This window comes from Lathyrus oleraceus, chromosome 4 (genome assembly GCF_024323335.1).
Source record: "Lathyrus oleraceus cultivar Zhongwan6 chromosome 4, CAAS_Psat_ZW6_1.0, whole genome shotgun sequence".
In the NCBI taxonomy this organism is placed as follows: Eukaryota; Viridiplantae; Streptophyta; class Magnoliopsida; order Fabales; family Fabaceae; genus Lathyrus; species Lathyrus oleraceus.
In genome coordinates, this window is record NC_066582.1 from 97,677,278 (window position 1) to 97,690,219 (window position 12,942).

Sequence of the window (12,942 nt, forward strand, 5' to 3'; positions counted from 1 at the left end):
GTCATGTGAAGAAGAGTACATCCTCTTGCTACCACATGGAATACATTATATTTTCGCAAGATGACAATGGAATTTGTCAATTTGAATAATTCCTTGAATTTTTTATTTCTAAGAAAGAAATTTTGAATCAACAAGTTTAATATTGATGTGCGGAGCAAAAGTTTTGAAGATATCTTCGAAGCTAATTCATTTTTCAATTGAGAAGATTGTCTAGTTTTAGAAGAAGTCATAGACATTGATCATAGTTTCATGATACCATAATAGAAAAGTAGAAGGGGTGAAGAAAGGTTGATATTGATTTAGTTAGAATTAAGAGAATAGAGAGTTGTGTTTTCAAGTCTATTATGAGTTAACAGAAAATAAATAAATGTTAGTTTTTCGAATGAATTAGTTGATTGTTATTTACATTAGATTGAAACTTAACTCAATTAGTTACACTTAATGTTCAACACATGATTATTGTAACAGTCTTCTAGAACTTTCTAACTAATTTCTTTCTAAATATAATTTTGTTCTAAAATTTTCTAACTAATTTCTTTCTAAATGTAATTTTGTTATGGAAAAGGTTACAAACTTGCTATTATACAGTTTTCAATTTTTAAAGGCTCTAGTTAACTATGGTACAATATGAATCTTATTTAGTCATAGTTATTCATGGCAAATATATTACAAGATCCTATTTAGCCACAATTTTATTGTAAAAAATAAGAGAATTTATGTTATAAGATATCTTGCACACTCAAAGACAATCTAACTATACTTTGATACTATTTACTACCTATATAATTATGTACTTGGGGTGTAGTATCAATGTCTAGTATAGTACTTTTTTAGGTAATTAAGTGGCAATGCATTTGAGTATCCTACTCTAATAGATATCTTTTCCTTTTAATTTTTTGTACTCATTTAAAGAGTGGCTTAATTGTTATTTTTTTAACAGACATTATTATTTTTATGTCAACAACTTAATAGTTCATATGACAGATAAATAAACAATATTTGTACATAAAATATTTGCACAATCATTTCAATTTAATTGACCCGGCGACAAAATGGCATTATATTGACATGGCCTATCTTTTTCAACCATAAAATTTACTAACAGATTAACGTAAATGTGTTTTTATATTCGATGATAGAGTTAGTAGTAATATTATAAACTTATCAGTTGCTTTTAAATAGATTGTCCACACCATATGGTGACAAAATGCAGCCTAAAAAGGTTTCCTATATAAAAAGATAGATTAGAATATACATTTCTTTTGACTGGGCTGTGCCAAAAGCCTTGCCTCCCTAACAGTGCACAAAAAGCCAGAGCCATACCAAGGAGTAGCAGTGGTATAGGTTAAGGTTGGACACCAAACTACCACAACGCCTTAGACATTACATCAAGTTCTTCAAAATCTACATGCCCTGCATGGGTACCTTTCAACTACAAGAATTTTTGCAACCAAAGACAGTTTTGTGCATCCTTCTCTAAATTATCTTTCAACTTCCTAACTTCTTGCATTGCTTGCGTTTTGTCCATGGTTTCTAGTGGCAAAGCAACAAAAGCTTCAAGGATTTGGCGAGCCTTTGCGGCCCCTTTAGACATGTCATCAGATTCAAATACTCTCTTACGTTTAGAACCCACCTGAAAATTGAGCAAAACTTTAATGATTCATTCCAATGATGAGAATTTTATCAAAGCATATTTATTACAAGTTTTGCAGAGACAGTTTTCAACATTTTATATTATTCAAATTCAGAAAAGTTAAATAACTACTTAGTATATTAACATTAAAAGATTGAAATAATTAGTGTAATGATAAAAAAGAGGTATTGACATACTCCCTCCATGATAATGTTACACTAATTTAGTCATTCAAGTTTTCTAAATTAGACACGGTGGCGTCAACCACCAGAGTTAGACGGGAAAAACAAGAAGCTGTTGGTTCCTTAAATGCCAAGAAATTGTGAAACAACTATTTAAATTAGAAACTAAAGAGAGGAATCTGTAACACAACAAAAGCTATTGTAACTAAGAAAGGATGTAAGTCCGTGTAACGAATAGCTTAATAAAGACAAACAAGAAAAAAGAAAATAATTCCCAGTCTAAGAAAAGGCTACTTAGCCAGACCAAAATTGACTTATTTTCATAACTATGTATATTCAGAGAAAGAAAATGCACATGCAATATGAACATGCCACAAACTGCTGTACCTCCTCTACAGAAGAATCAATTAAGGATATCGCAGAAGGAGAAAAATCTTCTAGTTCTGCAGCCTTTTCTCTAGCTAGGGCAACAACGCTTTCAGGGAAGTTTGCAAACTCAGCGACATGAATACCAAAACTCTGATCACAAGCTCCTGGTTCAACCTTGAAAGTAGAAACACCAGAAAAATAATGGATTGAGTTGATGCAAATATAAACGTTATTTGATCACAGTACTACAGTTGCTGAACTTTATGTCCAGACTTCTTGAGAAGTTAAGTGATCAAACTACATTTTTAAAAGAAACAACACAGAAAAATCAACAATAACTAGAAAATATTTGCAGATATGTCAAAGGTGGTTAAAAAGAGTAAAAATTGAAGCATGAACAAGAATTCTCAAACTTAATTTCAAGTGGAAATGTGTTAAATTGAACCATTATAAGCCTGTTTGGATTGGCTTATTTGAGCTTATCTAATGCCATAAGTTGTGACACTGTTTGGAAATGCTTATTAAAACAGCTTATAGCATTATTCATAAATTTTTTAGTTTATTTTTATAAATTCTCAAAGATAACTTAGGAAAATAATTTATAGCACATATAAAAATAATTTAAATTAATTTTATCTTTTGTTAGAAAAATAGCTTATGCAAGCTTTATCATAAGTGCTTATTTTTATAAGCACTTGTGTTATAAGCTCCAACTAAACTGTTTATCCAAACATATCAACATTTGTATTATAGAACTTAGTAGCCCAACAAATCAGGACAATGCCATGCAAAAACTATTATGGTGGGGGCTAATGAAGCTTTCAATTGGTGATCATCAAAGGTCAAATAACACATTTAAATGCAAACATAAAAAATATAAGATAAATCATATGAAGTTTGTTTCAAGCCTCAAAGGTAGTTTCTTTTCCTTTTCACCTTCTACCACTTTAACCAAGCTTAAATTATTTTTTCCAAGGAAATTGGAAAGGTAGTGTTCTTTTCCTTTTTGGTGCTTTTTTCAGAGAAAACTTTTAAATATAAAAACATGCTTATATTTTTTATGATAAATAGAAGGAAAATATCAATGGACTAGTAGAAACAACGAACTTCATAAAGCCAATGGAGTAAGTGCAGCTTGATAGATGGAAAAATAAGCATATACCTTGTATAGCATAGTTAGCTTGCGAGTAGATGCATCAATATGTGCACTAACATGATAATTTGCCACACCAACAATTTGTTTATGTTGATCATTGCTACCATTTTCATGGGCTAATGCAGTCAGTTCATGAAAATGAGTTGCAAATAAAGTAGGGGCTTTTATCACATCAACTATGTGCTCACAAATGGCCCAAGCAAGACCTGCATATCACAATATAACATACTAACTTGTTTTAATGCACTACGATGTTTATTAAGGGATTTGGATAGTAAGCCAGATGTCTCCAACATAAATTGATAAGGATATCTTGACACCAAAGTAAAACAACATTACATAACTCATTTACTAATTATGTTGCAGAATGTAATTCTCATCAATCCAACTATCAGATTACAAGCAGGCAACATATTGACATTGCATGTCCGATTTAAGAAAAATGGATACCAATAAACTTGTATCCATATGTTTTTTTTACTACTGATATCTTAGAAGCATATACCAACTATAAATTGGTTTAGTGTTAATATGAAAAATTGAGGATATTTAATGTGATAGGGGAGCTTTTAAACCAACAGTGGATTTTGTGAAAAAGACATCTTAAATAAAAAGTGTTTTATATCAGTGACTTGGTGCAAATGCTAACCTATTCATGCAAAGTCAATAAATTTTATAACATGAAAATCTCAGTATCTAGATCAAATACTTCAGTTATTTTTCATCTTAAAGGCAGCAAGTTAAACAACTCATGAAATCTTAGTTTAGGTTAAAGTCATTGTATGAGCCACTCAAGATACACAATGTGAGAAACTAGGCGTTGTGCACAAATATATTCTGACAAATTTGATAAGGTCTAAGAGATTGCAATGTCAAGATAACACATTAAAGAGAACATTTAGTAGTGAAACAAACCAAATCCATCGTAAGTAGATGTCCCACGTCCCAACTCGTCAATGATTATCAAGGACTTGTCAGTAGCTCCTTTTAATATTGATGCAGTTTCAAGCATTTCTTGCATAAAGGTAGAAACTCCACGAAGCTGGGGGAATATATAGGGAAAAAAACCTCAGGACTCATTAATTGAGGATACAACTATTGATTCAATAAGCAGCTTCAACAATAACTTAAAATTTCTGCTACAGGCAATGAACCTCAAAGACCATAATACCATTGCAAACAAGAAAGCAATCAAGTGAACATGTGTGTTTGAATTACACAGGGATGAATATCATATATGCAAGGGTCATATTTACATGGATTTACAATTAATATAACTACTTTATAATACAACGCGGAGTCAACTTTCTCGGTCTATTGGTCTTCTTGTTCTTGACCTCTAAGCCAAATTCAAGTTGAAAGCCAATGTATCACTGTTGCTCTGATCCAACTTGTTAGTTAAGAGTGGAGCACAAACTTGTCAGAACAGATTTGGGAGGTGGACAAAAGGAGGCCAATGCAACTAAGCTCAAACATAAGCTCATACAAGCATGCTACCTGCCCAACAATTGATGGTGGCACTATCTGGTTACGCATGAGAAAGAACAAACACATGTTGGCAAGTTTGAGCTCTGACTCAATTTAAACTCTGGAGAGGGTCGGTATTATTAGGCTTGCTATTGCCACCCAAAGTAAATGGCTCTAAGGCTCCCATTGACAGAAAGACGAAGGAAAAATTATTGGTGGCAACAACCAGAAAGAAAAATGCAGCCAAAGGAGGTAGAGGCAGAAAACAAGAGAATAAATACAGTGTCCAAAATAAAATATATTTCACAAAGTGGAAATGGACGCATTGGACGAAGATTGTATCTCTCCAAGATCTAGATACTGTGTTATAAAAAGAGAAAAACAAGAGAGCACAAGTGAATCCATGCGTTTGAATTACATATGAGGATTAAGTTAAACCAAGAGAAATTTTGAGCTGAGTTACCCCATTTAGTAACTCATTATAAATGTTACTTACTAGTACTATATTATATTATATTATATTAATGATCAAACACACATAGTTTCATATAAGTCTGAAATTTGTAGCTAAAAGTAATCCATAAGTTGATATTTACTTATACTTTTAAAAGGCTTATTAAGCATTTATTTGAAATTATTTAATGAAGTATCAAAAAAAGTTTAACAAATACTACCTCCATTTTTTATTACAAGTCATTTTGGAAAAATGTTTTGTACCATAATATAAGTCGTTTTATAATATCAATGATTCATTAATGTTATTTTTCTTATTATACCCTTAAATATTTATTATTCTTTCTTCTTTCAATTATACCAATTTATCTTTTCAATATCATTAATGAAGGACAATTTTGTAAAACCCTTCATAATTCATCTTTTTCATACCATAATTATTATATTTCTTAATTCGTGTGAAAAGTCAAAAACGACTTATAATAAAAATCAGAGGGAGTAGCATTCTAGAGGAGCATTGGTTAAAAAAGATGATCGGAAGGTTGGTAATATCATTACGGCCACTGTAGCAGTATAGACCAGTTTCAACTTTCAAGCAAGTCCCTCTATTTCAATCCCATTAATGTTATTACTTATTTTTAAAAAAGCATTAAAGTTGTGCTATGAGAAGAAAAACACATTATTCTATGCATTTGTAATAAAATTAGCCAACCTAAATTAGATATAAGAAATCAATAAATGATTCAACAAGCTACTTTATGTCAAGTAAAAACCACACATAAAGATATTAATATGTAAGTAAGAGTGGCCAAAAATACGGAAAAGGACTCACTTGGCAGTCACCTGCACCAACACGAGCAAAAATGCAATCACGAACAGATATGCTGGCTTTGTCACATGGAACAAAGCAACCAACTTGCGCCATCAAAATATTCACGCCCACCTACACAGAAACCTTTATGTTAATCAAATCTCCAACCTAAAATAGCAAGAATGCAAGAAATCCAAACTAAAATATCTATACAAAGAAAGGTGTGAGGCACCCGAATTTAATGGAAATGCCATGCTTAACATCGGCTTAAAAGTAGAAAGATGATGTCTGAAAACTAATTATAAGGCAAATGAAAGTGGTTAATTTGACCAATAAAGTAGTACAGAAGATAAGTACCTGCCGGATGAATGTTGATTTCCCACCCATGTTTGGACCTGTTATTATTTGAAACCAACTTTTTCCTCTGATCTGATTTGTTAGATAAAACAACATATAAACTTGTAAGTTGCACAAAATTTTAAATGAAAAAAAGCCTATAACCTTCCAAAGATCTTCTTATGAATACTTACAAGCTTACAATCATTTGGTATAAAATTCACCCAGTCTTGTGCCTCCACACAAGGGTGTCTGCAACCTTCTAAAATAATATCTCCTTCGTCCTATTAAAGGCAAGACAACAATGTTCAATGCTAATCATCGGAGTTCCTCGACCATATTATAAGAAAAATCAAAACGGAGGATAAAAGCAAGAAGAAAACAATGCAGTTATTGTGAGAATAGCAAATAACTATAAACAAAATACCGATGAGGTGATATCAGGCCTTGTATAGGGAGTAGGACAACTAGAAGCCAGATCAGCAAAGCTTAGTAACACATCCAATTCGGAAATTAATGCAGCTAAAGATTCAAACACCTGCAGAAGGAAAATTCTTCAAGCTAGAGCAGATGAAACAATTAAATAACCAACACAAAGGTCATACTAACAAGTGTTTTAAGGAAGAAAAATAATCAAAATTAACTTAAACAAAACATGCTAGTAAATCTATCCACCTCAGAGAAGGTTGCTGCAATTTCCACTACTTTAATAACCAACTGTTTTTGACAGCTCTTGTAGTCCTCAAGAATTTGTTGATATTTGTCTCCCAATTTTTTGAGCTTTGTGTTAGTAAACTTCACTCCATCTTTACGGGTTTCAAGTACAATAAATTGGGTGTTGAGCTTCTTTCTTATTTTTGGCTCTTCCTTCTTTGTGATTCTAAAAACATGTCCAAATTGTGTGCCCTTATCTAACTTTAATGTCTTATCTATATGCAGATCAAGATCATCAGCAGTTTGTTTATGCAAGTTATGTATTTGACTCTCTAGTAATTCTTGCTTCTCCTTAAGTTCAGATAGTGCAGTGTCATAACTTGAAGAAATCATGTATTCCCCGTTCTCCAGATGATCAAGGTCAACAGCAGTTTCTACAAGCTCAATAAATTTATTTAGGCGATCAACACCAGTCCATAACTCCAAATCTTTCAAATACCTGCTCTTCATCATTGAAGAAAACTGTCCATCATACCTATCCAGGGCACCTTTAATGTAAGGCAATCTTATACTTGACTGCACTCAAAAAACAAAAATGGAGTTAGGCAGAGGCCATGTCATTAGCCAAATATAAAAGTATTATTTACTCAATACCAATAAGTATTATTACAATGTAATACAGTCCTAGCAATGGTAAAATTCTACATTTTTTATTAAAACCAAACAGTAAATACAGGTAATGTTCTACCTGATATAGTTTAACAACATGTTGCAAACCAGCTCTTCGCTTCTGAAGATTGTGCACCAGTCGCTCAATGTCTGACATTCTTTTCAGATGCTGCCTCAGATCTTGCCGAAGCACGGTGTCCTCTACAAATGCTTGTACTACATCCAACCTCAAGTTAATTTCTTTTACATCTAATAATGGCTGCTTTAGCCACATGTGCAATAACCGTTTTCCCATTCCAGCTGTACAGGTTCTATTCATGAGACCAAACAAACTGAAATTTTTATTCGCATCTGTTTTACTTTCTAAGACATTAAGTGCCCTCATGGCTGCAGAATCTAACCTCATGTAACTATCAAGATTGTACCGACGCAGAGTATAATTTCCATAATTGCTTTCGTCTGCAAGTAACTCTGCATAAGAGAGCAGTGCCCCCAAAGCACCAGGTGCAAATTCAAATCCAGAAACTAAATCTTGAACTGCTTCAATAGAACCTTTGACAAGCCTGCCAAGATCCTGTACCAGATCTCTAGTCTTGAATTCAGATTTCTTTCTCTCAGTTAGCATCACACCACACTTAGTCAACACATCACACAACATTTTATATTCAATAGATTTTCGACGTTCAATTGACACAAGGCACTCTTTGCAGCCAAGAGCAACCAATGCTGACTCCAGATTTGTGAAGTGACTGTCATCAAGAAATTCAGCCATCCCTAGTAGTCTCTTAGTTAGACCAACAAATCCTAATCCAACGGTGCACCCACTTTCACGGAAGTTAAGTGACAGTGCAACAACAACTGGAGAATCCTGCATTTCACTGTTAGCAAACAGAACATCTTCAAAACTGCCAATATTACCAGGTGTACCACTTTTGACCAGTCTCCAGTTAGAGCCGCTGCCCTCATAGACCTCAAGTGTATGGTCTGTTCTCTCCAAGAGTAGATCACGGGCAATTGTTTCAAACATGTTCCTACTGACACTCACACTGGAAAGAGCATTTGATCCACTACCCAATTGTCGTAGAGCAGTAGTAGTGTGATAGTAGGTTTTGGCAATGAATGTTGCATTTTCACCATGGGCAGTATAGTAATCCTGAAAATTTGAAAAAAAGGATATATAAACCAACGGTTCATCATAGTGCATAAAATGAGGAAGGGCGTGAAGATAAGAATCCATTAACACAAAACTATAAAAATTTGGAAACTCTTCAAATTATGAAAAGTAGCTACAGAAAAATTATGGTTTGTAAACCGCAAAAGGCAGCTTTTCTACTAGTACTTTCAGGGTTAGTATCTTGGGTTATTTTAATTAACTATGAGAAATTAGTATCTAAACAATATATTGTTTTATAATGGCATGTATTGTAGTTTTGTGATCCCGACTAGAAGGGCATTATTAAACACATCTAAGTGGTGGACGCGGGAGACAAGCCCAACAAAAGAGGCAAAGGAAGGCCTAACTAGAGAGAAAGAGAGAAGGATCTTCTAGGCAGGAAGATGGACAAGAGGTATTCAATAGGAAAGGGGCTGGATGGTAAAGTGCATCTTCTACATGGCGAGGGTGTTCCCTTTGTAAAGTGCTCATTCACTTCGTCTCTCTGAATTCTAGCAATAATACAGACTCTCTGAATTCTAGCAATAATACAGACTCTCCTCTTCTGTTTCTGCTCTGTTTTTTTAGACTACTAGGATCCTAACAAACTTGGGAAATAATTTGATTAATATTGCTCAGGTGAAAGAAATTCTCTAAATATTTATTTTTCTTTAAAAACTCAAGTAAAAATAACTGAAGATGAAGAGATTATAACATCTCGTATATCAAAAACTGTCATTCATTTCAGAAATGACCTACTTTGCAACTACTAAACAGATCCATTAAAAAATATGAATTGCAGTGATGAACTTACCCGACGATCAAAAAATCTAATGGCCCTCGGGTCCTGTAACACAAACAAGTGAATAAAAATATTAAGCAGGAAAAGAAAGAATAATGCCAAGTCACAAATTATAACAAAACCACTACACTAGTGTAAGTAAAAAATATAAAATAGATTGCATGTCTGTCCACATACCATTTCACTGTGGCATTGATTTTTAAGCAACAAAGAGAAATGAAAAAAAAATTCAACATGCTTGGACTTCACAAGAAAAATAATAAATGTTGAAAACATGTATTATCCAATTTTTGAAGTGATGGTGCATAAGTAATGGAAGGATAGCCATCACCTTTAAATTTCATTTACTAACAAAACATAATAACTTAGGGGAGAATTATCATGATGTATAGCCGTTGCATGCCAAAATCTAGAAAACCCCAACAAGGAAAAAAAGGCCTTTTAGAGCACATTTGGACACATCTCATGACATGAGCACTAGTATTGGAGTTTGGAAGTATACAGAATAGCTAAAATAAGCATGGCTTATCAAATAAGTGTTTTAAGTTTTTTAAGCAAACACGGCATAAGTATATAAACCAATTCCATTGAAAATTGAAATGTACATTGGAAGTTTAATTTTGCATACACTTTAATAGAGTGAAGATAATAGTAACATAACACTAATGTGAACTTGTATAAGAGGTGTTGATGAAATATTCATACATTTTTAGCAATAAAAGAGAAAATAATGGTGTACTTGTATGATGCTAATAACATTCCTAATAAGAGCCATACAAAATTTCAAGATCAATTATGGAAATAGAGGAGAGAAAAAAAAGACTTACATCAGATAGGGTTTTGAAAAAGGACAGAAACCCTTGCGCTTGCTTAGAATCTAGCAACAGTTTTAAAAAAAAAAAAACTCGTTACAAACCTGAATCAGTGAGTAATAACAAAGAAATAGAACAAACAAATTGATTAACAAGTAAAGATTAAGTTTTTTATTATTATAAAAAAGGCGCGGGTGAAAGTGCGATACCTAATTTGAGCTCGGGGAGTTTATTATCAAAGGCGTCGAAATTTTCATCCATTGGAGCGATTATATTAGGGTTCAACGGAGATACAGGGAAGAAAGTTTCAGTGAAGTGCGTAACAACTCTACGAGTAGTGAGCAGTGCGTAGTGTATATGAACGAATTGGGAAATGAAACGAAAGTGTGTTTGTTCTTGGGTTGCTGGCGGGAAATATTCGCGGGCTTTTTGTTGTTTAAGGCTCAAGCCCACGCCTTTGGCAATGGAGTAACCGGTATTTGGATAATTTATCCTCCCAATTTTTGTTAATTTCAATCTTATATATAAAAAGTCATGTATGCATTTATATCGGACATTTAAAAAAAATGTTGTGTGAGAAAATTTATGAGTTTTTTTAAAATTATTATGTTGCGCCAGATTTTTTTTGGAAATTTTTGAAAAATCCGATAATGTGAAATCATTAGTTTTTTTCGAAAACCTACTGTATTTGTCGGAACTTTTAGAAGAGCTGCAACAAATTTGGTAGTGTAATTTCAATGATTGAGATTTTGTTGATAGTTTTGTATGATTGTGATTGCACTGACTTGTTGTGTGTGGTCCAAAATGAATTCAAACTTGTATAAATATGGATCATGTGTTGTTAAGAATAACAATTTAAAATGCCTCACTATTTGGGGATCATGTGTGTACTTCGACGTGGTGAAACCTCCAGTTGATTTTATGCTTTTGGAGGATAGCACATGTCTCTCTCTTCTGAGATCCAAATGGAATAATATGTTGCTTGATACCGATAACAAAAGATTAGTAAGATCGAGTTTCTTGCACTATGGATTGATATTGATGGAAGGGTGAAATATGATCATATTGAGTTGAAGACAAATGAAGATTTGAAGGTTATGTGGAGGACATATCATCGTAGACTAACGAAAGGACCAATCAAGTTTGATATGGCAATTTCTAAATTTGTCGACGACATGATAAAGATGTTGAAATGTCCATAATCATCTAGTAGTGTTTAGGTTTTGTTATTTGTTATTATTTTGTTAAGTTATATAATCGTCTGTCTAAAGTTATATTAATCGTTGTGTGTTATGTTATTTGTCAAATGTTAGATTATGTTAATCCTGTAATAATGGAAGTGACAAAATGTTAACAAACTATATAGTGTAAGTAGCTGAGTAATAATACACATAGTATACAAATAATACAAAAATAAGAGTAATGTCTACATAGGTCCTCCACTGGCTAATTGTGCTTCTTGCGATGCAAAAGAATAAACTTCGTCATATGTGTCATACCCTAATTTTTAACCATAAGAGCTCACATATCATTTGCATCCTTGCATACAAACAAGATCACATCTTGGTCTTCTCCCTCTTATATTTGGGGTTTGCCTTTTGCAGAGATCATCAAGCATCTCTTTATTAGTGTTTTACCTTTTATGTTTATATGTTAATAACTTATCTAACTACTAATCAAAATATCAAAATTCTATTTTATTTTCTTTAAGTCTATTGTGCAAGGTAGGATTTTTCCATCAAGAATGTCAAGCATGGCTCCTTAGTTAGGGGTTATTTTGATGCCTCAACAAAGTATGGTCAATCATTGGTTCTCAAGGGGTTTATCTCCCAAGCATGATCTCTAAGGTTCTCAAGCACCTTTCAATCTCATTTGGATCAAGAGCATCTCAAAGTCCTGTGGCTTATTTCTCAAGAAAAGTTAAAGGTTTATCTGTTTATTTTCATGCCTTCTTCAACAAGTTACCTCAAACTTTAAGCAATTTAATCAAGATATATTCAAGGGAACCTTATTTTGAGTTCATATGATCATCCATGTGCCTTAAAATGCAAGGAAAGTTCAAGTGCACAAGTTTATTCCAAGAGGTTTGACCAAAAAGGCAACACTTGAAGTCAAAGTTTCAGAGATCACAACTCCTTCAATTCTCAATATTTTTGAATGCTTCTTCTTGCATATGACTCTTCTCAGTATCCTTTACAACATCTCTTTACATGAGAAGAGCCAATTATCCTTGGGGGATCATCAAAAGTTTGGAGACATTATAGGTCATTTGTGGACTTTGTGAAATTTGACCTATTTTCAAGTGACTTTTTCTCAACTTTCAAGGTTTATAACTTCTTCAATTATTAACATTTTAGGCTGATTATTTTTGCATAATATCATTTATGATGCACTATATAAGTTTGCTTCAAGGAATACAATCAAAATATGCTTGGAATGCCACGG

The 12,942-nt window shown here is 33.0% G+C and overlaps 1 protein-coding gene across 1 annotated transcript; it reads right to left on the minus strand.

Annotated features, from left to right (window-relative positions):
* Nucleotides 1-1,106: 1,106 nt before the first annotated feature.
* Nucleotides 1,107-10,958, minus strand: LOC127073645 (DNA mismatch repair protein MSH2). Its single transcript, XM_051014817.1, has 13 exons — nt 10,707-10,958; nt 10,513-10,562; nt 9,698-9,730; nt 7,810-8,883; nt 7,083-7,637; nt 6,835-6,945; nt 6,602-6,691; nt 6,429-6,500; nt 6,093-6,203; nt 4,256-4,382; nt 3,347-3,546; nt 2,203-2,358; nt 1,107-1,633 (listed from the first exon to the last, which is right to left on the minus strand). The coding sequence occupies exons 1-13, from the start codon at nt 10,756-10,758 to the stop codon at nt 1,433-1,435; spliced, it is 2,832 nt and encodes a 943-aa protein (XP_050870774.1). The 5' UTR covers nt 10,759-10,958; the 3' UTR covers nt 1,107-1,432.
* Nucleotides 10,959-12,942: the final 1,984 nt, after the last annotated feature.

Excerpts from the sequence above, each read along its gene's own strand:
- LOC127073645 (XM_051014817.1), bottom strand. The coding sequence starts at position 10,758 with ATGGATGAAAATTTCGACGCCTTTGATAATAAACTCCCCGAGCTCAAA. Across the intron at positions 6,946-7,082 it reads TTGCAGCAACCTTCTCTGAG|GTGTTTGAATCTTTAGCTGC; the intron begins GTGGATAGATTT and ends TTCCTTCTGCAG. Across the intron at positions 2,359-3,346 it reads AGCTAACTATGCTATACAAG|GTTGAACCAGGAGCTTGTGA; the intron begins GTATATGCTTAT and ends TCTACTTTCAAG.